The sequence below is a fragment of the Procambarus clarkii genome, chromosome 69 (assembly GCF_040958095.1).
Source record: "Procambarus clarkii isolate CNS0578487 chromosome 69, FALCON_Pclarkii_2.0, whole genome shotgun sequence".
Lineage (NCBI taxonomy): Eukaryota > Metazoa > Arthropoda > Malacostraca > Decapoda > Cambaridae > Procambarus > Procambarus clarkii.
In genome coordinates, this window is record NC_091218.1 from 5,906,099 (window position 1) to 5,933,517 (window position 27,419).

The following is a 27,419-nucleotide window of genomic DNA, read 5'->3' on the forward strand; positions in this document are numbered from 1 at the left end:
AAAGTTGATGACCCAGACAGCTTCTTTATGAATGACATTCATGCTGCAGATAATATAACGGATATTACCACAAACTCGGAAAACTTTGAAAGAGAAATTGACAATATGCCTATGCACTCAGCTCCTGGGCCTGACTCATGGAATTCAATATTCATAAAGAAATGTAAAGTACCAGTAGCGAGAGCACTCAGCGTAATTTGGAGAAAGAGACTGGATACAGGGGAGATACCAGCAGCACTTAAATCTGCAGATATAGCTCCGTTGCACAAGGGGGGGAGTAAAGCCTTGGCAAAAAATTATAGGCCAGTTGCACTAACATCACACATAATAAAAGTGGTGTTATTTCCCTATATACGTCTGTATATAGGGTAATAACACCACAAACAGTATTGTTGGGGGTGAAACTTTAGTGCGTCTGACCTTGAATGTGTGAAGGAAGCAGCCGCCACCTGACTGTGTGTAGCGACGTCTCTTAGTGCCTGAACTAACTATATCAACTTAGTTGTACAGTTGTGGTGAACAAAACATGTAGATACTTACATATAACATCTGTATATAGTGAATAAAAGCAAAAACAGTATTGTGGGAGGAGAATGTGGGTGAGGTAGGGAGGAAGTAGCAGCCAGAGGCGGGCTGCCACTGGTTGCCACTGCCACTCAGCATGCCAACTTAGTGGTTTGTTATGGTGAACACGAATGTAGATACTTATATGTAACGTCTGTATATAGTGAATAAGAGCAAAAACAGTATGGTGGGAGGAGAATGTGGGCGAGTGAGGTGTTGAGGGAGTGAGTGGCAGCGAGTGGCTGGCTGGTGTGTGGTGGTCACTCCTCGTTGCTTTTTGACTCATATTAGTGACTTAATGGTACGTTATGGTGAACAAAACATGCAGATACTTATATATAACCTGTGTATATAGTGTAATAATCGACAAAGTATTTGTTCACTGTTTGATGAACATAATAATTGAATCAACAATATGCACACCATATTTTTGAGTACAGCGATGATTCACTCATTTTATTATATAAATATATCACACTACACACTATTGAATAATATTACAGCAAAAATACTATGAAAAATCAATACTATGAAAAATCAATCAGAGACATTGAAATAATTAGGTAATTATCTCTTTGTGGCCACTCCTGCCTGACAGCTGGCGAGCAACAAACCGCTTGGGACGCACGCTGAGTCAGCGCCTGTTTTTTGCCAGACTTCCCCGCCCTATAGCGGGCAATATATGCCACTTACGATTTTATTATTATTTTTCCCATGATCAGAGAACACAAATTAACAGGTTTAAAAGAAAAAATAATTTATTTTTGTATGCGCCTGTGGGTGACAAATGCTAAATAGCCTGGAGCCACACAAGGGGTTAAACATAATACAGGGTACATAACACAATCAAATTTGCCCATAGTAGGTAAGCACCATGTAAAGAATTTGGGAATAATGATGTCTAATGACCTAATGTTTAGGGAGCATAACCAAGCAAATATTGCGTCAGCCAGAAAAATGATGGATTACGAGAACTTTCAAATCCAGGGATCCCATCACAATGGTTGTGCTCTTCAAATCACTTGTGTTGTCGCATCATGAGTACTGCTCAGTACTCACTTTACCCTTCAGAGCAGGAGAGATTGCAGAAATAGAGGGAGTACAGAGAACATATACGGCATACATAGACCCGATAAAGCACCTAAATTATTGGGATTGTCTCAAAGCCCTCCAAATGTACTCACTAGAAAGACGACGAGAGAGATATCAAATAATATTCATATGGAAAATACTAGAGGGCCAGGTTCCAAATCTACACTGTAAAATAACAACATACTGGAGTGAATGATATGAAAGAAAATGCACAATAAAACCAGTGAAGAGCAGGGGTGCCGTAGGCACAGAGAACACTGTATAAACATCAGTGGTCCACGGTTGTTCAACATTCTCCCGGCAAGCATAAGAAATATTGCTGGGACAACTGTAGACATCTTCAAGAGAAAACTAGATAGGTTTCTCCAAGGAGTGCTGGACCAACCTGGCTGTGGTGGGTATGTGGGCCACTCCAAGCAACAGCCTGGTGGACCAAACTCTCACAAGTCAGAGTTTGAGGAGTAGAGAGTACTCCTCAAGTACTTCCAGTAGAGTAGAAGTAGGAGTAGAACAACTCCCAGAACCCCATCAAGCAGGTAAACCGCCTCTAGATACAATGAAGATAAGCCTTAGGCTACACAATGAAACTTGTAAAAGCAACTGTATTGCTGCTGCCTCTAATATCAACTGGGAGTTTGAAATAGGTGACATAGTGAATATCAACCTTGCAGTGCAAACATTTCTTCACAAAACTTTTAGCCTTGCCTTAAGGCTACCTTGAGGTGTTTTCTGGGCTTAGTGTCCCCGCTGCCCGGTCGTCGACCAGGCCTCCTCGTTGCTGGATTGGTCAACCAGGCTGTTGAATGCAGCTACTCGCAGCCTGACGTATGAATCACAGCCTGGTTAATCAGGTATCATTTGGAGGTGCTTATTGAGTTCTCTCTTGAACATTGTGAGGGGTCGGCCAGTTATGCCTATATTTAGTGGAAGAGTGTTGAACAGTATCAGGCCTCTGATGTTGACAGAGTTCTCTCAGAGTACCTATTGCACCTCTGCTCTTCAACGGGGGTATTCTGCACATGCTGCCATACCTTCCGGTCTCAAATGATATTATTTCTGTGTGCAGATTTGGGACCAGCCCCTCTACTATTTTCCACAAGTAAATTACAGTAGTTGCATGTCTCTGCACCTTTTCCAGTTTGTTGATGTGCTGCTTAAGATATGGGCACCATACAACCACTGCATATTCCAGTTTTGGTCTGACAATAGTTGTGAATAATTTCTTTAGTATTTTGCCATCCATGTATTTAAAAGCAATTCTGAAGTTAGAAAGTGTAGCATTGGCTCTTCACACAATGTTCTTTATGTGGTCCTCAGGTGATAGCTTTTTATCTAGAACCACTTCTAGATCTCTTTCTTTATCCGAATTCTTTAAAGATTTCTCACATTTCATAGAGGTGTCTGAATATAAAGTGAAAAAAATGCCAAAGGAGCTAAGTAAGAACAAAGCATTTGGTCCAGATGGAGTTTCACCATGGGTTGTGAGAGAATGTGCACTTGAGCTCAGCATTCCACTTAACAGATTTTTTCAGGCATCCCCGTGAACAGGAGTCCTAGCAGATGTGTGGAAAAAGGCTAACACAGAACAAATGTTTGCACTACAAGGTTGATATTCACTGTACTACCTATTTCAGATTCCCTGTTGATATTAGAGGCAGCAGCAATCTACAACAGTGGCAGCAGGGAAGATCCCATCAAATATAGACCTGTATCATTGACAAGTGTTATAGTCAAAATATTGGAAAAAACCAGCGTTGAATGTAATGAAACGCCATTTTCTGGGTGAGACCCGGAGGCTCCCCGGAGCTTTACCAGGCTGATATGCTAATGTCAGACTTTGGCATCAGTCATGTGTATGGAGTTCTAGGGCCTACCGGGGACCACGGCCAGAACCTGGCCCCCTCAGAGAGGCAAGGGGAGCAATGGCCTATAGAATGGCTTATGCATCGTTAACAATGCATAAGCAACAGGGCTCCATTAAGGAACATATAATCTCTTCCCACAACTAGACCATCACCAGAGAAGTCTTATCAAAAAACACGGAAATCATCGATAGATGCAGCGATAGCAGGCGGCTTGATATCTGCGAGGCACTACACATTAAGAAGTCGATACCAGCAATCAACAGCCAATTAATGCACAACTATATTCTACCCACTTCAAGACTCCGCACCAATATAGAAGCATCAAGAAATATGGGCCAATAGGCCCATTGCAGTTACTTACATTCTTCCTTTTAACTTACAAAATATTATACCCATTGTTTCGTGTTCTGTCTTGTGTTGAAAATTTGTTTTCACCTCATCCAAAACTGTTGTAACATATCACCTCACCCAAATGCAGGTATAAAATCAAAGCTGTTTAACCCTTACACTGCTCAGGGGTCCTGGGGACATTTACACCCCTGTGCGCAAGAAAAAAAAAATTCTAAATTTTTTTTTCGTCTTCTAGACATGTTAATTTGTGTCCCCTGAGCACGGGAAAAATTAAAAAAAATCGTAGGTGACATATTTTGGGCGCAATTGACCGAGGAAGTCTGGCAAAAAGTGGGTGTTGACAGAGTGGTCAGACCCGGTCAGCGTCACCCGCGCTGACAGGTGGCAGTTGCCACAAAGATATTATTACCTAATTGTTTCAATGTCTTCGATTGATTTTTTCTTAGTTTTTTTGCAGTAATATTATTCAATAGTGTGTATTGTAATATATTTATATAATAAAAGTGGTGAATAATCGCTATACAGTACTCAAAAGTATGATGTGCATATTAGTGATTCAATTATTATGTTTATAAAACAATAAACAAATAGTTTTGCTGCTATTACACTCTATACACAGGTTATATATAAGTATCTGCATGTTTTGGTCACCATAACGAACCACTAAGTTGGTATTGAGAGTCGAAAAGCAACGAAGAGTTACCACCACACACCAGCCAGCCACTCGCTGCCACTCCCTCAACACACGCACTAAACTTTCTTTCCCCAACAATACCATTTGTGGTGTTATTACACTATATACAGACGTTATATATAAGTATGTATATATTTTGTTCACCACAACTGTACAACTAAGCTGATATAGTTAGTTCAGGCACTAAGAGTCGTCGCTATACACAGATGGCGGCTGGCGGCTCCCTCACTCATTCAAGGTCACACGTACTAAACTTTCTCCCCCAACAATACTGTTTGCAGTGTTATTACCCTATATACACATATTATATATAAGTATCTACATGTTTTATGCACCGTAACTGTACACCTAAGCTTGTAGTGCGCCCAAAGAGCATAGTGGCCACCCTCTAAACAGCTAGACAAATCGTGCAGACGACGTTACCTCTGTCACCCAAATGGCTCCTCCCAGCATAATCCTTTTGCTGTTATTACACTAATACACACATTATATATAAGTATCTACATTTGTGTTCACCATAGAGAACCACTGACCTGGTATGGTGAATGCAAACAATAAAAGGTGGCCACACAGTCAGTAAACGATGCTGTCTCCCTCCGTCTTTCAGCATCACTCCTCCCACAGCGCTAATTATTACAACAATCCTGCTATTATCACAACCCCTGGTTATTTATATCACAGTCATGGGTCATCTGTAATATTGTCATCGCTAAATAATAACAATAATATATTTATTTTGACATTTTTCGGCGATGCTGTGGTCACAAGCTGAACAGCAAAGCTGTTCGCTCATGCTGCGTGCGCCAGCCTTGGTTGCTCCAACAGTACTATGCCTCTTACACCTGAGAATATTGCCCACGATTTTTAAAAAAAATGGCGTCTGTTTACAAGAGCCCTGAGGAAGCTTCTGTGAACCCGGTGTAGCCGCGGGCCATTTGAATCGGGCCTGGCACCCTATGGCGTATATATACGCCATGCGCACTGTGGGACATGTTACTCAGGGCGTATATATACACCATGCGCAGTTTAAGGATTAAACTCTGTTTAGTGTTTGCAAGTTATAGTTGTGTGTGTGTAAACTAAAGTCTTTGAAAATGTAATAGGTTATTACGAAACGCGTTCAAGTGTCGCGTCAAACTAGAAATAAAAATAAATTTTGGAGAATTTATTTTTCAATTACCATCAACAGTGAAAAGAAATATAAGAAATATTGAGAAAATTCGTGTCAGAATTATTAATCTTACTTTTTCGGTCATATTTAATAATATATGTCTACAGGAAAGACTGCTACCAAAATATACTAATATATATATATATATATATATATATATATATATATATATATATATATATTAGTATATTTTGGTATATATATATATATATATATATATTAGTATATTTTGGTAGCAGTCTTTCCTGTAGACATATATTATTAAATATGACCGAAAAAGTAAGATTAATAATTCTAACACGAATTTTCTCAATCTTTCGTACATTAAGCTTCACTGTTGGAGGTAAGCTTCACTGTTTTTTATTTACCTCCAACAGTGAAGCTTAATGTACGAAAGATTGAGAAAATTCGTGTTAGAATTATTAATCTTACTTTTTCGGTCATATTTAATAATATATATATATATATATATATATATATATATATATATATATATATATATATATATATATATATATATATATATATATATATATATATATATATGTATATATATATGTGTGTGTGTATCACGAAAAATAAACACGTGATTAAAAATGTGACAATGTCAGACCACGGAGGAAAAATGAAACAGGAATTTCCTTAAGTACTTTCGTATATTAGTACATCTTCAGAAGGAGTGAAGATTAATACATCTTCACTCCTTCTGAAGATGTATTAATATACGAAAGTACTTAAGGAAATTCCTGTTTCATTTTTCCTCCGTGGTCTGACACTGTCATATATATATATATATAAGGCACAACTCTCCTAAACACGAGAGTGAAGTATACAACTTTAGAACACTTTCCCACCAGGAGACTCGAACCCTAGCCAGCACAGAAGCCTTCCAGCAACTGGCATAACAGGTACGCCTTAACCCGCTCCACCACCAGCTCAGACCCTTAAAAGAGATGGTAATTTCGGAGTATTTAAATACACCAAAGATCACCACCTCCCAAGAGCACTAGAGCAAGTGAGGGGTCATTTCTGTGCTGGCTAGGGTTCGAGTCTCCTGGTGGGAAAGTGTTCTAAAGTTGTATACTTCACTCTCGTGTTTAGGAGAGTTGTGCCTTAAGCATAGACACTGTGTCTTCCCATATTAACAGGGACTTGATGAAATAAACGTATAAATGACCCCTCACTTGCTCTAGTGCTCTTGGGAGGTGGTGATCTTTGGTGTATTTAAATACTCCGAAATTACCATCTCTTTTAAGGGTCTGAGCTGGTGGTGGAGCGGGTTAAGGCGTACCTGTTATGCCAGTTGCTGGAAGGCTTCTGTGCTGGCTAGGGTTCGAGTCTCCTGGTGGGAAAGTGTTCTAAAGTTGTATACTTCACTCTCGTGTTTAGGAGAATTGTGCCTTAAGTATAGACACTGTGTCTTCCCATATTAACAGGGACTTGATGAAATAAACGTATAAATGACCCCTCACTTGCTCTAGTGCTCTTGGGAGGTGGTGATCTTTGGTGTATTTAAATACTCCGAAATTACCATCTCTTTTAAGGGTCTGAGCTGGTGGTGGAGCGGGTTAAGGCGTACCTGTTATGCCAGTTGCTGGAAGGCTTCTGTGCTGGCTAGGGTTCGAGTCTCCTGGTGGGAAAGTGTTCTAAAGTTGTATACTTCACTCTCGTGTTTAGGAGAGTTGTGCCTTAAGCATAGACACTGTGTCTTCCCATATTAACAGGGACTTGATGAAATAAACGTATAAATGACCCCTCACTTGCTCTAGTGCTCTTGGGAGGTGGTGATCTTTGGTGTATTTAAATACTCCGAAATTACCATCTCTTTTAAGGGTCTGAGCTGGTGGTGGAGCGGGTTAAGGCGTACCTGTTATGCCAGTTGCTGGAAGGCTTCTGTGCTGGCTAGGGTTCGAGTCTCCTGGTGGGAAAGTGTTCTAAAGTTGTATATATATATATATGTCGTACCTAGTAGCCAGAACTCACTTCTCAGCCTACTATGCAAGGCCCGATTTGCCTAATAAGCTAAGTTTTCATGAATTAATTGTTTTTCGTATCTAACCTACCTAACCTAACCTAACCTAACTTTTTCGGCTACCTAACCCAACCTAACCTATAAAGATAGGTTAGGTTAGGTTAGGTAGGGTTGGTTAGGTTCGGTCATATATCTACGTTAATTTTAACTCCAATAAAAAAAAATTGACCTCATACATGTTGAAATGGGTAGCTTTATCATTTCATAAGAAAAAAAATAGAGAAAATATATTAATTCAGGAAAACTTGGCTTATTAGGCAAATCGGGCCTTGAATAGTAGGCCGAGAAGTGCGTTCTGGCTACTAGGTACGACATATATATATATATATATATATATATATATATATGTCGTACCTAATAGCCAGAACGCACTTCTCAGCCTACTATTCAAGGCCCGATTTGCCTAATAAGCCAAGTTTTCATGAATTAATGTTTTTTCGTCTACCTAACCTACCTAACCTAACCTAACCTAGCTTTTTTTGGCTACCTAACCTAACCTTACCTATAAATATAGGTTAGGTTAGGTTAGGTAGGGTTGGTTAGGTTCGGTCATATATCTACGTTAATTTTAACTCCAATAAAAAAAAATTGACCTCATACATAGAGAAAAGGGTTGCTTTATCATTTCATAAGAAAAAAATTATAGTAAATATATTAATTCAGGAAAACTTGGCTTATTAGGCAAATCGGGCCTTGAATAGTAGGCTGAGAAGTGAGTTCTGGCTACTAGGTACGACATATATATATATATATATATATATATATATATATATATATATATATATATATATATATATATATATATATATATATATGTCGTACCTAGTAGCATATATATATATATATATGCTATATATATATATATATATATATATATACATATATATATATATATATATATATATATATATATATATATATATATATATATATATGTATATATATATATATATATATATAGCATATATATATATATATATGCTACTAGATACGACATATATATATATATATATATATATATATATATATATATGTCGTACCTAGTAGCCAGAACTCACTTCTCAGCCTACTATGCAAGGCCCGATTTGCCTAATAAGCCAAGTTTTCATGAATTAATGTTTTTTCGTCAACCTAACCTACCTAACCTAACCTAACCTAGCTTTTTTTGGCTACCTAACCTAACCTTACCTATATATATAGGTTAGGTTAGGTTAGGTAGGGTTGGTTAGGTTCGGTCATATATCTACGTTAATTTTAACTCCAATAAAAAAAAATTGACCTCATACATAGTGAAAAGGGTAGCTTTATCATTTCATAAGAAAAAAATTATAGTAAATATATTAATTCAAGAAAACTTGGCTTATTAGGCAAATCGGGCCTTGAATTGTAGGCTGAGAAGTGAGTTCTGGCTACTAGGTACGACATATATATATATATATATATATATATATATATATATATATATATATATATATATATGTCGTACCTAGTAGCCAGAACGCACTTCTCAGCCTACTATGCAAGGCCCGATTTGCCAAATAAGCCAAGTTTTCCTGAATTAATAAATTTTCTCTAATTTTTTTCTTATGAAATGATAAACCTACCCATTTCATTATATACGAGGTCAATTTTTTTTTATTGGAATTAAAATTAACGTAGATATATGATCGAACCTAACCAACCCTACCTAACCTATCTTTATAGGTTAGGTTAGGTAGCCGAAAAAGTTAGGTTAGGTTAGGTAGTCGAAAAACAATTAATTCATGAAAATTTGGCTTATTAGGCAAATCGGGCCTTGCATAGTAGGCTGAGAAGTGCGTTCTGGCTACTAGGTACGACATATATATATATATATATATATATATATATATATATATATATATATATATATATATATATACAGTGGTACCTCGCATAACGATCGCCCCAAAGACGAACATTTTGGGTAACGAACGGCCCGATCAGTGTCAAATCGTCCCGTATGACGAATGCTGGTTTGAGTAACGTCAACACCACATGGTGGGGTCGCGCTGCTTCTTGCACATTCTTAGACGCCTCGGACGATGCACATAAATTATGTTGTTCTTGTTTAAAGATGCTAATGATGCTGGGATATAAAAGGGTGACTGCCGAGATGTTGCAAAGCATTGACGTTTTTGCAGGAAAAAAGAAATGAAATGTCTGATATACAACAAATGTCAAAAAGGTTCGTTCGGTGTTCGGCAGGTAGGCTGCTCCATTATAACAATCTTTCTTTGTTTCAAATGTGTTCCATTTGTTTTGTAATTTTCATTTACATCTCAATAATGGAGAAGCCTATCTTACATACACTGAATAAACCATTATGACATTTTCCTTTCGTCAAATGTGTTCAATATTTATTTTTCATTTGTCTTATAGCAAAAGGTTCGTTCGGTGGTCGGCAGGTAGGCTGCTCCATGTTTCTTACATACAAAAAATGTAAATAATAAAAAAAAATGAAGAATTTTGAAAACCAGTACAAATGTCAAAAAGGTTCGTTCGGTGGTCTACAGGTCGGCTGCTCCATGTTTCTTAAATAAAAAAAAAAACAAAAAATAAAAGAACTATTGAAACAATTTGAAAAATGGACAAATGCCATAAAGGTTTGTTCAGTGTTTGTCGGGTAGGCTGCTCCATTATTGAGACGTAAGTGACAAATACAAAACAAATGGAACACATTTGAAACAAAGAAAGATTGTCATAATGGAGCAGCCTACCCGACAAACACTGAACGAACCTTTTGTTTTAACGAATATGAAAGACTAGGGCTGTTGGCTGGGTTAGTACTGCCTGAGCAACCATTTGTAGCACACGTGCCTCTGGCTCTCAAACACCTGTCCCACACGGTGTTGAAAGACTGCGCTCAGTCGGTGCAATTCAGACCCCTATTGTTTGAAGAACATAAGGGTCATAACATTGGTGAAGCTAGGCGCAATAAGGGCTTAACACAACGGTCGGATGCCAGTGATGCAGCACCTATGAGGATGATACAGCGAGCGTATCCAGTTGTAGCTCTGAGCCCCACCCTTGCCATCTCCAATTTATATAGATGATACAGAGATGAATCGTTTTCTGCGTTCAATGATGACGCATCTGATACAAGTTGCATAGATGAACAGTGTTAGCGGCTTCCATGGTGGTGTTGTTCATTGATATTTTCAAGAATACCTGAATCTCTTCCTGACTGATGGACACTCTTTGAGGCTAGCTGAATCTCTTCCTGACTGATGGACACTCTTTGAGGCTAGCTGAATCTCTTCCTGTGTGGGACCTTACAAAGCGATCTTTTCAAGACTACCTTACAAATTGAGCTTTTCCTATAATCGTTTCAATACTACCTTATGCTTTACAAGCTTGGCTACATACCACCTACAAGTACTAAAGCCAAGGGTGCACACGAGTTCGTTATTTGCAAGCACACAGAACGATGAAACAGGAAACGAAAATCTATCTGTAGCTGGTGCAAGGAGAACAAAGTCGCGCTGTGTACCATGGACTACTTCGTTGACTATTACGCACCTCCAAAGTACTGAGTGTGTAATACTTTGTGTTACTGTGTAAATAGTATGTGAAACTGTACATATTATAATTTTAGTGAATTTTTACCACGTAATATTGTGACTAAACATTTATTGTGGACACATTACTGACACATGTATCACAGTTTCATGGAAAATTATGAACATTCTACTGTATACATATTGTAAAGGTCACAAATATGCATCATATACGATAAAAGAAACAAATAAAACCGCGTTGAAAATGTATAGAAAAAATATTTGAAAATATATTTGTGGCAACATGCAGTGCTTGAATGGCCTGCGCGACCTTGTCTGGGAGCTTCACACACGGGTGACCAGGCCCTGATGACGTCACAGCGCACCTTGTCCACGCCCTCACACCCAAAGTAAGTGGAATTTGGTAATTATTTTTACATAGACATGTTCAGGGATGGTAATTTATCATTTTGCAAAGAAAAATTATATTTTGGGGAACATTTGATGTAATGCACACTGGGTGAATTTCACAATAAACACAGTGCATCACACTGGTTACATGGGGCACACTTGTTTTGTATGACGTCCGTTTCACATGACAAACATGGAACGGATTAAATTCGTTATGCGAGGTACCACTGTATATATATATATATATATATATATATATATATATATATATATATATATATATATATATATATATATATATATATATATATATATATATATATATTAAATATATATATATATATATATATATTAAATATATATATATATATATATATATATATATATATATATATATATATATATATATATATATATATATATATATATATATATATATATATATATATATATGTCGTACCTAGTAGCCAGAATGCACTTTTCAGCCTACTATGCAGGGCCCGATTTGCCTAATAAGCCAAGTTTTCATGAATTAATTGTTTTTCGACTACCTAACCTACCTAACCTAACCTAACCTAACTTTTTTGGCTACCTAACCTAACCTAACCTATAAAGATAGGTTAGGTAGGGTTGGTTAGGTTCAGTCATATATCTACGTTAATTTTAACTCCAATAAAAAAAATTTGACCTCATACATAATAAAATGGGTAGTTTTATCATTTCATAAGAAAAAAATTAGAGAAAATATATTAATTCAGGAAAACTTGGCTTATTAGGCAAATCGGGCCTTGCATAGTTGGCTGAGAAGTGAGTTCTGGCTACTAGGTACGACTTATATATATATATATATATATATATATATATATATATATATATATATATATATATATATATATATATATTTTAGTATATTTTGGTAGCATTCTTTCCTGTAGACATTATTAAATATGACCGAAAAAGTAAGATTAATAATTCTAACACGAATTTTCTCAATATTTCTTATGTTTCTTTTCACTGTCGATGGTAATTGAAAAATCAGTTCAACAAAATTCATTTTTATTTCTAGTCTGACGCCACACTTGAACGCTTTTCGTAATAACTTATTACATTTTCAAAGACTTTAGTTTACACACACACAACTATAACCTGCAAACACTAAACAGATTTCTTACTATGCTATAATTCAAATGGTTTTTCATTTTATATACCTGCATTTGGGTGAGGTGATATGTTACAACAGTTTTGGATGAAGTGAAAACAAACTTTCAACACAAGATAGAACACGAAATATCGGGTAAAGTTAAAGGGGAAGAATGGAAGTAAATGCAAAGGGCCTATTGGCCCATATTTCTTGATGCTTCTATATTGGTGCGGAGTCTTGAAGTGGGTAGAATATAGTTGTGCATTAATTGGCTGTTGATTGCTGGTGTTGACTTCTTAATGTGTAGTGCCTCGCAGATATCAAGCCGCCTGCTATCGGTGTATCTATCGATGATTTCCGTGTTTTTTGTTAAGACTTCTCTGGTGATGGTATGGTTGTGGGAAGAGATTATATGTTCCTTAATGGAGCCCTGTTGCTTATGTATCGTTAATCGCCTGGAAAGAGATGTTGTTGTCTTGCCTATATACTGAGTTCTTTGAGGCTTACAGTCCCCAAGTGGGCATTTGAAGGCATAGACGACATTGGTCTCTTTCAAACCGTTCTGCTTTGTGTCTGGAGAGTTTCTCATGAGTAGGTTGGCAGTTTTCTTGGTTTTATAGTAAATCGTCAATTGTATCGTCTGATTTTTGTCTGTAGGGATAACGTTTCTATTAACAATCTCTTTCAGGACCCTTTCCTGCATTTTATGAGCTGTGGAAAAGAAGTTCCTGTAAAATAGTCTAATAGGGGGTACAGGTGTTGTGTTAGTTGTCTCTTCAGAGGTTGCATGGCGTTTCACCTTCCTTCTTATGATGTCTTCAACGAAACCATTTGAGAAGCCGTTGTTGACTAGGACCTGCCTTACCCTACAAAGTTCTTTATCGACTTGCTTCCATCCTGAGCTGTGGCTGAGAGCACGGTCGACATAAGCATTAATAACACTCCTCTTGTACCCGTCTGGGCAGTCACTATTGGCATTGAGGCACATTCCTATGTTTGTTTCTCTAGTGTAGACTGCAGTGTGGAAACCTCTGCTCCTTTCCATGACTGTTACATCTAGAAATGGCAGCTTCCCATCCTTCTCCATCTTGTAGGTGAAACGCAACACAGAATTCCGCTCAAATGCGTCCTTCAGCTCCTGCAGATGTCTGACCTTAGGTACCTGAGTAAAAATGTCATCAACATACCTGCAGTATATGGCCAGTTTCAAGTTCATGTCGACTAAGACCTTTTGTTCGATGGTACCCATATAGAAGTTCGCAAACAGAACACCTAGGGGAGAACCCATAACGACCCCATCTACTTGCTTATACATGTGCCCATCCAGGCTCAAGAAGGGTGCCTCTTTAGTACAAGCTTGGAGTAGTTTAATTAGAATGTTTTCTGGTATGTCAAGAGGAGTACAGGTCAGCTCACGATACACTCTGCCCGCTATATATATATATATATATATATATATATATATATATATATATATATATATATATATATATATATATATATATATATATATATATATATTATTAAATATGACCGAAAAAGTAAGATTAATAATTCTAACACGAATTTTCTCAATCTTTCGTACATTTCTTTTCACTGTTGGAGGTAATTCAAAAATCAATTCTCCAAAATTCATTTTTATTTCTAGTCTGACGCGACACGAGCGCGTTTCGTAAAACTTATTACATTTTCAAAGACTTTAGTTTACAAATACACAACTGAATAGAACTTATGCATCTCCGATTTTGTTTATATCTACATTTGAGTGAGGTGGATGGGGTGAGGTGGCATTAATAGGGTATTAATTTCATCAACACAAGACAGAACAAGAGGTGGCATTAATAGGGTATTAATTTCATCAACACAAGACAGAACACGAAACAATGGGTATTGAAATGGAAGTGATTGTAGAAAGCCTATTGGTCCATATTTCTTGATGCTTCTATATTGGAGCGGAGTCTTGAGGTGGGTAGAATATAGTTGTGCATTAATTGGCTGTTGATTGCTGGTGTTGACTTCTTGATGTGTAGTGCCTCGCAAACGTCAAGCCGCCTGCTATCGCTGTATCTCTCGATGATTTCTGTGTTGTTTACTAGGATTTCTCTGGCGATGGTTTGGTTGTGGGAAGAGATTATATGTTCCTTAATGGAGCCCTGTTGTTTATGCATCGTTAAACGCCTAGAAAGAGATGTTGTTGTCTTGCCTATATACTGGGTTTTTTGGAGCTTATAGTCCCCAAGTGGGCATTTGAAGGCATAGACGACGTTGGTCTCTTTTAAAGCGTTCTGCTTTGTGTCTGGAGAGTTTCTCATGAGTAGGCTGGCCGTTTTTCTGGTTTTATAGTAAATCGTCAGTTGTATCCTCTGATTTTTGTCTGTAGGGATAACGTTTCTATTAACAGTATCTTTCAGGACCCTTTCCTCTGTTTTATGAGCTGTGGAAAAGAAGTTCCTGTAAAATAGTCTAATAGGGGGTATAGATGTTGTGTTAATTGTCTCTTCAGAGGTTGCATGGCGTTTCACTTTCCTTCTTATGATGTCTTCGACGAAACCATTGGAGAAGCCGTTGTTGACTAGGACCTGCCTTACCCTACAGAGTTCTTCGTCGACTTGCTTCCATTCTGAGCTGTGGCTTAGAGCACGGTCGACATATGCGTTAATAACACTCCTCTTGTACCTGTCTGGGCAGTCGCTGTTGGCATTTAGGCACATTCCTATGTTCGTTTCCTTAGTGTAGACTGCAGTGTGGAAACCTCTGCTCTTTTCCATGACTGTTACATCTAGAAAGGGCAGCTTCCCATTCTTTTCCATCTCGTAAGTGAAACGCAGCACGGAACTCTGCTCAAATACCTCCTTCAGCTCCTGCAGATGTCTGACATCAGGTACCTGTGTAAAAATGTCGCCAACATACCTGCAGTATATGGCCGGTTTCAAGTTCATGTCGACCAAGACTTTTTGCTTGATGGTACCCATGTAGAAGTTTGCAAACAGGACACCTATGGGAGACCCCATGGCGACCCCATCTACTTGTTTATACATGTGCCCATCCGGGCTCAAGAAGGGTGCCTCTTTAGTACAAGCTTGGAGTAGTTTCCTTAGAATATTCTCGGGTATGTCAAGAGGAGTACAGGCTGGATCACGATACACTCTGTCGGCTATCATCCCGATTGTCTCGTCCACAGGTACGTTGGTAAACAGAGATTCTACGTCCAACGAGGCTCTTATCCCTGTGGCCCGTGTGCCCCGCAGTAAGTCAACAAATTCCTTTGGAGACTTAAGGCTGAAGGCGCAAGGAACATAAGGAGCCAGCAGGCCGTTGAGTCGCTTCGCCAGTCTGTACGTGGGTGTGGGTATCTGGCTAATGATTGGCCGAAGTGGCTTTCCAGGCTTGTGTGTCTTGACATTTCCATACGCATATCCAGGTTTATATTCCCCAATGATCTTTGGCAGGTGGAGTCCGGATTTCTTGGCGTTCACAGTTTCGATGATACCACTTCTCTTTAGAAAGAGAAGTGGTATCCATAGTGTTACAAGGCATGGGGAGGCAGCCAGCTCAGACAAACCAGCCGCTGGACGATTTATTGACGAATTTAAAGAGTTTGCAGAGGCTGAGGGATACCTACCGCAACAAGTGTTTAATTGTGACGAAACAGGACTGTTTTGGAAAAGAATGCCTAAGAGGACATACATTACCAAGGAGGAAAAATCCTTGCCTGGACACAAGCCTATGAAAGATAGGTTTACGCTTGTGCTGTGTTCAAATGCGAGTGGCGATTTGAAAATTAAACCCTTGCTAGTGTATCATTCTGAAAATCCAAGGGTTTTCAAACAGTATAAAGTGCAGAAAACCCATTTGTGTGTGATGTGGAAGTCTAATAAAAAAGCATGGGTGACTAGGCTTATTTTTTCGGAGTGGGTGAATGAAGTGTTGTGCCCTGCCATAGAAAAATATCTGCAGGAGAAACATTTGCCACTCAAAGACGTGCTTCTCCTCGACAATGCTCCTGCTCATCCTCCAGGCTTGGAAGATGATTTGTTGCCCAGATACAATAAATTCCTCACAGTTAAATTCCTTCCACCTAACACCACTCCTCTAATTCAGCCTATGGACCAGAAAATCATAGCAAATTTTAAGAAACTTTATGAAAGGGCACTTTTCCGGAAATGTTTTGAAGTGACTGAAGCCACAAACCTCACCCTCAAAAGTTCTGGAGACAGCATTTTAACATTTGTAGTGCTTTAAAACTCGTTGACAAAGCCTGGCAAGAAGTGACTCAAAGAACCCTGATCTCTGGCTGGAGAAAATTGTGGCCTGAATGTGTGAGAGAACTAGACTTTGAGGGGTTTGAGCCTATAAATGATGCGCCTATTGTTGAGGAAATTGTTAGTCTAGGCCAGCAAATGGGCTTGGAATTGGATGGTGATGATGTGGAGGAGTTGGTGGAAGAACACAACGAAGAACTGACCACCGAAGAACTCCTAGCCCTTCAACAGGAACAGCAAGCCAACGCAGCAGCGGATGATTCTGCAGTGGAGGAGGAGGTGGCAGCAGCAGCAGCGAATGTCCCTTCTGCAGTAATTAAGAAGGTGTGTCAGATGTGGGAAGAGATTCAAACAATTGTTGAAAAGACTCACCCAGAGAAAGCTGTAGTAGGCCGTTGTCTTAATCTTTTCAATGACAATGTGATGCCTTACTACAGAGAGAGCTTGCGAAGAAGGGAAAAGCAAGCTTCCATGGACAGATTTGTGGTGAGGAAATCGAGCAGTGAGCCTCAACCAACACCTAGTGGCACTCAGATAAAACGTCCCAGGGAGAGCACACCAGAAAGGTCCTCACTGCCTGATGTGATAATGGAAGGGGACTCCCCTTCCAAAAAGTAACTCCTCTCCTCCTCCCCCCTCCTCACCATCTTCCATATGCCTAGAGCACTCGACAGCAAGGTAAGTAATAACTGGAACATAGTTTTGTAGGTTTATTTAGATGAATTAGGTATAAAAATTTAGTTTGATGTGTGTTTTTTGGGGTAGTCAGGAATGGATTAATTCGTTTCCCTTTATTTCTTATGGGGAAATTAGCTTCGGAATGCGAGTTTTCGGAATACGAGGCGTCTCCAGGAACCAATTAAACTCTTAACCCTTAACATGCTCGGGGTCTAATATCCTGCTATCCACACAGGCGCATGTCATTTTGAAAAAAAAAAAATTTTTTTTTTTTGCTAATCTGTTAAGTTCTGTTCACTGATCACGGGAAAAATAAAAAAAAAATTCTATTGTACTTACTTTTGTTGCAATAGAGCCGAGAAGCTCGGTGATGACGTCACAATCTGCATGTTCGCTCATGCAGTACACGCCCGGGAGATGTTGCGCGCGGTCCTCAAACAGCCAGAGTTGCCACAAATATATTTTCGCGCTATTTATTTACAATGTCTAAGCGCATTTTATCTAATTTTTTTTCACTAATTGTGTTTCAAATACTGTTTGAACATATTTTGTATCAATAATTGTTGCATATTTGAGTATACACAGGCGCACACAAATGTTTTCAATTACGGCAATATAATATGTCATTACAGTCTATTATATTGTATGTTCTGCTTATATTTGTATATATTTACACACACGCACACGCTATCTGCTTATATGTTTACATATTTACACACTCGCACACGCTATACACACTTTGAAGCACACTTAGAAGATTTCTAGACTGTGGTAGTCATTGAAGCAGTCGACAGCACATAATGGGATACCACACGTTTCACACCATGTTTGCACAAGCTTCCGTTTCTTGTCTCTACGTGTCGTTGTTTTACACACCAAGCAATCACGTTGGGCTATTGCACGCTTCACACCAGGTGGCAAATACTTAAGTTTGTGTGCTAGGAAGCCTTCAGTGTGAGTGAGGCGTGGAGTACCAGCATGCTGCAACAGTGGGTTTATGATGGGCCGCTGAATACCTGGGACATCTTTTGCAAACTTTCCTAATAACTGTATTGCAGCATCAAATACAAAGTCTAGGAAAGTGGGCTTACGTCCAGTTCTCACAAGGTACATGTTGAAACAGTTCAGCATGCTCATGTCCACAAGATGGAAGAACACTTTTTTCGTCCACCTACATGTCTTCCGCACACACTCTGCAGTGCCAATCATCATGTCTGATTTATCAATCAACCGCATGTTGATATTATAGTCTAAAACACAGTCTGGCTTATATAGTGGTGCGTTTGTTTTATGGCTCACTTTCCCACTGTTCACCATTGTTCCATCATGAATTGTTGTCAACAAGTTCACCTCTCTTTTGTCTATCCACCGAACTGACAGAATGTTATCACTTTTCCTTCTCTGACACTCACCAACTGCAATGTTGTTGTCAAACACAGGCATTTCCCTTCGTTGTGGCTTTACTGTACCAACCAATCCGGTTCTATTTTCTAGCAAGAACCGAGCTAGCAAGGGACTTGTATAGTAATTATCTGTGTATAAAATGTGTCCCTTGTTCATCCACGGAGCCATGATGGTCTTCACTACACTCCCCAAGAATCCATGTTCGTCGTTACCGGGAATGTCTACATCACTAGCCGAGTACAGAATCATGTGTAACACGTATCCTGTCTCACAATCACAAAGAACAAAAAATTTCAGGCCAAATCGGTTTCGTTTTGAGGGAATGTACTGTTTGAATGGAACACGTCCCTTGAAAAGTATGAGAGATTCATCAACCACCAGCTTCTGTGCTGGTACGTAAAAATCTCTGAATTTTCCAATAACATCGTTCATGTAGTGCCTCACTCGCCACAGTCTATCATCAGGTGTTCGGTCCTGAACACTTCCAAAATGTAGACACCTGAGGAGTATCTGAAACCTGTCTCGTGACATATATTTCCCGAATAAAGGTGTTGGTATTGTCTTGTCCTTACTCCAATAGTCATTTATTGCATGTTTGTGACAGTGCTTCATCAACAAACAGAGTGCCAAAAACACATACATTTCCGCCACTGTGGTATTTTTCCAACGCTGCAGTCGTGAAAATTCTGTGATTTCCCTCTCAATCAGGTAAGCAGCATGCAGGTTCGTTTGGTGTACAATGTATTCCATGAGTGGTTCATCATAGAATGCTGTAAAATATTCCATCTCAGCCATGTCCTCACCTTGATTAGGGAAAAGGTTTGTAATCCCTACATCTTTATCGTCAAAGTGAGGAATATTAGGAATAAAATCGTCACCATCACTCCACTCAAGTACACCAGGCGTCCTGCGAGATGCAAAGGAAAGACGGCGAGGAAGCGATGCATACCGGCGACCAGGAGCTGAATACCGTCTGCGAGAAGCACGGCGGCTACGTGCACGTGAGGTGGGTGCACGTGAACACGAGGGTCTTGGTCCCTCATGTGGTGCCATGCGGTGGGGCTTGGCCGGGCGAGATGCTGCTGACGCGACAATTTCTCGCCCAGTTACACCACTGGTACCAGCCACAGGCTCAATAAAACTTTGATCTGAGTCACTAAACCCAGAAAAGGAGTCACCTCCCTCTGACTCGTCACCCTCAAACAGAAAATATCCACAGGAACTCTGAGGTCGTGGTAGAATTGGGGTAGAAAATGGGCGAGGAGGCATGGGAGAGCGTATAGGCCTCGCCATGGCATGGCGGTCATTCTCACTTTCACTGCTGCTGCTACTATCACCCGACAACTGTGTATAATCCTCATCGTTGTCTGAATCGTCAAACACACTTTCTTCACCTTCAGAGAATAATTCGTGGGCTATTTGCTCTGGGGTGAGGGACTGAGTGGTGCGTGCCCGTGAGGCGTTTGACCGTGCGCTCGCCATGGTGACTCTCGCTAAACTGAGGCCTCCCATGCCATCGAATCGTGAGCTGGATTTTTTTTCAAAATGGCCGCTGTTTACTAGAGCCCCTGGGCAGCGTATGGGACCCCCAGCTACACCGCGGGCCATTCAAATCGTGCGCGGTACCCATACACTTCATATGAAGTGAAGCGCAGTTGACTGGTAAAACGATTTACACTTCATATGAAGTGATGCGCACTTTAAGGGTTAAACTGAGGTATGCCTGTATATATATATATATATATATATATATATATATATATATATATATATATATATATATATATATATATATATATACATATATATATATATATATATATACATATATATATATATATATATATATATATATATATATATATGTATATATATATACATATATATATATATATATATATATATATATATATATATATATATATATATATATATATATATATATATATATATATATATATACTTGCGATAATTTCGAGTTACGATGTAAATTTCATTGAAAAATGCGACTCGACATCCGATGGTGTCGTCGACTTACGATATTTGTTGGTACACTTTCAGGTCTACCGAGCGCGTGGTTCCCAGTCACGCGGCCGACCTGCCTCAGTTTACTACAGCTGCCCGCTTAGTGACGATCGCGCCTATAAGAAATTCCGCTTTTGTGGTGATTTTTTGCATTTTGAACATTAAAGTAATTATTATATACCTTGCCATGAGTCCCAGGAAAGTCAGTGGTAAGGCTCAACATATGAAAACCCATGTAAGGATGAGCATATAGCAGATACAAGAGTACAGAATGTCTCTTCCTCAACAATTAAGAAAATGTGTGCAGCATGGGAAGAATTGCAAACCTTTGCTGAAACGACTCGCCCAAATCAAGCTGCAGTAGGTCGTTGCCTTAACCTATTCAATGACACTGATGCATCATTACAGACAAATGTTAAAATTAAGGGAACAACAAATGCCTCTTGACAAATTTGTAGTGAGACAAACAAGCACTGAATCATAACCAGGTTCTAGTGGTATTCAGGCAAAACGTAGGAAAGAGAGTACCCTAGAGAAAACATCACTGCCTGATGTGATAATGGAAGGGGACTCCCCTTCCAAACAGGAACAACTCTTCCTCCCCCCTCATCACCATCTTCCATACGCCATCAAGAGCCCTCCATAAAGGTAAGAGAGACTTTGGTACTGTATTGTAGTTAGAAAAAACATTGTATTCAGTATAAAATGTATTTGTATGTTAATATTTTTAGGGTGGGGAACGGATTAATTCAATTTCCTTTATTTCTTATGGGAAAAATAGCTTCGACTTACGATATTTCGACTTACGATCCGTCTCTGGGAACGGATTAGCATTGGAAGTAGAGGCTCCATTGTGTATATATATATATATATATATATATATATATATATATATATATATATATATATATATATATATATATATATATATATATATATATATATATATATATATATATATATATATATACTGTACTTAGTTTATAAATCAAATAGATAAGATTTGGTGGTCTTATCACCACCAAATCAACTAAGTCCAGATTTGTGTGAGACCAGTAGTCAATTTATCCATCATGGTTATGTTTGGTGAAGAGTATCACTCAATCTCAACAGTCCTGTAACGTAATTGTGTGTTCCCATAGTAAGTGTAAAATAATCCAGAGTTGTTCAATAAAACCCATGTGTTAAGATGTAACCCACAGTGTACTTATTGTCCAACTTAGACTAAGAATACTTGATCCTTCCCCCATTATCACATACGATACATACATTTCCTTCCATTATTCATAATAAAGTAAGGACATGTTTTGTTAGTCTGTACTCTCAGGTATGGCTTACAAACAGCCCTGCTGCTGCAATATGTTACCAAAATATATTATCCCATACTCCGGGATATGTTTATAAAAAATATTGGCCTTGCTGTGAATGTGTTAATCTGTCAGTAATATTAACCCTGCTTTGAAATAGCTAATGCAATGAATGTATAAAAATATTATGTAATTTGTATTAGTAAATAAAGTACTGTAATATTAGTTTTAGTTGTAAATACATCTAGCAAACTAAATATTCTTTTCCACAGGATAACAAGCCAGAGGAATGTTCAGTGTGTTTTAACGATTATGACGAAAATCAGCTACGACCTCGCACACTGCCATGTGGCCACACATTCTGCTGCCATTGTATTGACAATGCTATCAAGAATGGTAAGCTGACCTGCCCCAGCTGCCGTGCCGAGCACGCTGCCACAGCCTCTACTCAGTTCCCAATTAACTATGCTGTGGAGGCTTTTGTTAGGAAACTAAAAAATACCCAGCTAACAACTGAGGAAGTAGTGCCAGCAAAACCTTATGAAGGTCCCGCCAGAGGCATCAGTAAGACATTACGTTCCATGGTGCAGGAGCAGATGAGCAGCATCAGCCGCCTCATTATTAGCTGTGAAGAGGTACTGTCCCAGCTGGGGGACTGGAAGACTCATCACCTCCAGCTCCAGGACAGACTCTATGCTCTGGTAGAGCAGAATAAGTCAGCAATGAAACTCTTGGAACTGGAGGATACCAGTGTGGAAGATATGGCAACACAAGGAGAGGAAGGGAAGACTCAGCTGCAGGCCATGTTGGGGAACCTCGACACAGTCAACACTCCACAGGAGGTTGGCACAACCATAGACACAGCTGATGAGTACAAGATGAAGGTAGAAGATTGGGTCCGGAAGTGCCAGGAACTTTTCCCAGATGTCAAGACTGTCCACACCTCAGTGAAGGTACGCTGCTGAAGGTCACATTGTTCTCACCCAACTGAGTGTAGTATTGCCTCTATATAAACACTTTTGACATGGAGACACATCAAGATGAGAGTTGACTTTATATATAGGAAACTTTTTGCTCTAACACCTGAAACATTTTTATTAATAAAGTCAACTGTCATCTTGGTGTTTCTCTACACTGTGGTCAGTGTAGAGAAACACTATTACTTATATTTTTCAGTTACTATACTCAGAGCCTGATGCTTCATTATAGTCCAGTTACTTTACTCAGAGCCTGATGCTTCATTATAGTCCTGTTACTTTACTCAGAGCCTGATGCTTCATTATAGTCCAGTTACTTTACTCAGAGCCTGATGCTTCATTATAGTCCAGTTACTTTACTCAGAGCCTGATGCTTCATTATAGTCCAGTTACTTTACTCAGAGCCTGATGCTTCATTATAGTCCTGTTACTTTACTCAGAGCCTGATGCTTCATTATAGTCCAGTTACTTTACTCAGAGCCTGATGCTTCATTATAGTCCAGTTACTTTACTCAGAGCCTGATGCTTCATTACAGTCCAGTTACTTTACTCAGAGCCTGATGCTTCATTATAGTCCAGGTTCCACCATTAATGTTTGTGTTGGTAATGACAGGTGCAGGAGACCATCAGCGAGGCCCTGGAGATGATGACCACAGAGACAGGTGCCACAGCTGACCCCTTACACCTGGGAGACTCAGCCTCCAGCATCATGAATAAAGTTCTGGAAATCGCTGGAGAGATCCCCCAGAAGCAATTAACAGTAAGTTTTTTATTTTCTCTCGTGGTTCATATCACAAGATATTGAGTTGCGTTTTGAGGAGAGGAAGCCTGTTCTTAGGTTTATGGAGGTTCCCCAAGGTCAACAACTGACTTTCTCTAACATACAATACACAATAGTTGCCTAACTCCTGGTAAACATTTACTGGTAGGTGAACAACAGAAACAGGTGAAAAGAAACATGTGAATCATTTCCGTCCTGCATAAAGATTGAACCTGTGATCCTCTATTGAACCCAGGATCCTGGCCCCCTCACAGAGGCGCAGAGAGCGGGTGACACTCCACCAACCTACCGGGAAAGCATCCAGGAAGACAGTGAACCAAAACAGACCACTGCTGGGTTCGAAGAGACTGAAGCCTTGAAACTGCCAATAAACTCCCAAACAATGCCAGCACCAACCCCCTGCCAGTAGAGGGGGGCTGGAGCTACAGGTCCAGCACCAATCCCCTGCCAGTAGAGGGGGGCGGGAGCTACAGGTTCGGCACCAACCCCCTGCCAGTAGAGGGGGCCTGGAGCTACAGGTCCAGCACCATCCCCCTACCAGTAGAGGGGCTGGAGCTACAGGTCCAGCACCAACCCCCTGCCAGTAGAGGTGGGCATTAGGTACAGGTTCAGCACCAACCCCCTGCCAGTAGAGTGGGGCTGGAGCTACAGGTGTAGCACAAAACCCCTGCCAGTAGAGGGAGGCTGGAGCTACAGGTCCAGCACCAACCCCCTGCCAGTAGAGGGGGATTGGAGCTACAGGTGTAGCACCAACCCTCTGCCAGTAGAGGGGGGCTGGAGCTACAGGTCCAGCACTAAGCACATGCCAGTAAAAGGGGGCTAGAGCTACAGGTCCAGCACCAACCCCGTGCCAGTAGAGGGGCAGCTGGAGCTACAGGTTAAGCACCAACCCCCTGCCAGTAGAGGGGCAGCTGGAGCTACAGGTTAAGCACCAAACCCCCTGCCAGTAGAGTGGGGGCTGGTGCTACAGGTCCTGCACCAAACCCCCTGGAAGTAGAGGGGTGGCTGGAGCTACAGGTCCAGCACCAACCCCCCTGCCAGTAGAGGGGGGGCTGGAGCTACAGGTCCAGCTGGAGCTACAGGTCCAGCACCAACCCCCTGCCAGTAGAGGGGCAGCTGGAGCTACAGGTTAAGCACCAAACCCCCTGCCAGTAGAGTGGGGGCTGGAGCTACAGGTCCTGCACCAAACCCCCTGGAAGTAGAGGGGTGGCTGGAGCTACAGGTCCAGCACCAACCCCCCTGCCAGTAGAGGGGGGGGGGGCTGGAGCTACAGGTCAAGCACCAACCCCGTGCCAGTAGAGGGCGGGGTGGAACTACAGGTCCAGCACCAACCCCCCTTCCAGTAGAGGAAGGCTGGAGCTGCAGGTCCAGCACCCAACCCCCCTGCCAGTAGTGGGGGGCTGGAGCTACAGGTCCAGCACACACCCCCTGTCAATAGAGGTGGGCTGGAGCTACAGGTCCAGCACTAACCCCCCTGCCAGTAGAGGGGGGGCTGGAGCTACAGGTCCAGCACCAAACTCCCTGCAAGTAGAGGGGGGCTGGAGCTACAGGTCCAGCACCAACCCCCAGCCAGTAGAAGGGGGCTAGAGCTACAGATCCAACACCAACTACCAGGCAGTAGAGGGGGGCTGGAGCTACAGGTCCAGCACCAACCCCCCAGCCAGTGGAGGGGGTGCTGGAGCTACAGGTCCAGCACCAACCCCCTGCCAATAGAGGGGGGCTGGAGCTACAGGTCCAGCACCAAACCACCTGCAAGTTGAGGGGGGGCTGGAGCTACAGGTCCAGCACCAACCCCCTGCCAGCAGAGGGGGGCTGGAGCTACAAGTCCAGCAGCAACACCCTGCCAGTAGAGGGGGCGGGAGCTACAGGTCCAGCATTAACCTCCTGGTAGTAGAGGGGCTGGAGCTACAGGGCCAGCACCAACTCCCTGCCAGAAAAGGGGGGTTGGAGCTACTGGTCCAGCACCAACCCCCTGCCAGTAGAGGGGGGCTGAAGCTACAGGTCCAGCACCAATCTCCCGTGCCAGTAGAGTGCGGCTGGAGCTACAGGTCCAGCACCAACCCACTGCCAGAAGAGGGGGGTTGGAGCTACAGGTCCAGCACCAACCCACTGCCAGAAGAGGGGGGTTGGAGCTACAGGTCCAGCACCAACCCCCTGCCAGTAGAGGGGGCGGGAGCTACAGGTTCAGCATCAACCCCCTGCCAGTAGAGGGGGTGTTACGGCCCTACTGGGGCGCAACCGGGTTCTTCTCTGATGGTATTAGAGTTTGGGTATCCAGCCCCAAGTTAGTAGTGGCTTTCAAGGGGTGTGTTCCGTAACGCAAGTTAAATTAAAGGGGGAGGGATACAAATGTTCCAATTTATTTATTTATATTCTCCATCACCATGAATAAATAAATATCAGTTACACGCGGGGGTTATAACTACACTATTATGTACAGGGTTGTCTTCCTCCGAAGACACTGGATGCTCCACGTTGCACACTTTGGGTAGCCCTGGTTCCTTCTTCCGTGGCCCACGATGAATCCTCTATGATTCTATTGGCGAATCTACCATGGCCACAGGCCAGCCAAATCAGTCCCACTGAGTGCTCCGTCGTGGAGGCCTTCAACCACAATCCAGCCTGTAGCTGGCAGGTACCGATCAGCTCCGCTGTGTAGGCCACTCCACGACCAATACTAGGGTTGCAAGCCCTAGGCAGGAACCTCGTGTGATCCCGCTGATCACTCTCCTTACTAAGCACCACAGTGGCTAGTCTCTTCCACCAGCCAGTCCCGGATAAGGCGATTCCCGACACTGCCACGTCACAGGCAGGCTAATACTCTCAACAGAGGTCGTCCGGGGGTGACTCACAGCTTCTTCAAAGCAGACTGGTGAAGAGACCTTGGCTGCCTTGGGTAGACTGATCCATCGTCCAATACAGCAGTCCCAGGTCGACTCTGCAATCAGACAAGTCATTAATACTGGGACGCTCTAGGGAACCTCACTTACAAGCTTAGACACAAACGTCCACCTCTCCACTCCATAGATGGCATTGCTGTCTAAGCGCCACCTCACCAGAGGTCAGCAGCGGCTATGTTATGAGCTGATTAAGACGGGAATCCAGCACCTGTGGCTGGTATATCCCGTCCTCACTAGATGGCGTTG

General features: G+C 41.1%; 1 protein-coding gene across 1 annotated transcript in view; it reads left to right on the forward strand.

Annotated features, from left to right (window-relative positions):
• Positions 1–24,709, forward strand: part of LOC138355922 (tripartite motif-containing protein 59-like) — a 66,534-nt gene extending 41,825 nt beyond the window's left edge. Inside the window, exons 3-4 of the mRNA XM_069311472.1 lie at positions 22,788–23,468; positions 24,106–24,709. Of these exons, the coding sequence (XP_069167573.1) occupies positions 22,788–23,468; positions 24,106–24,297 (873 nt within the window). The 3' untranslated portion in view covers positions 24,298–24,709. The remainder of the gene's footprint in view (positions 1–22,787; positions 23,469–24,105) is intronic.
• Positions 24,710–27,419: the final 2,710 nt, after the last annotated feature.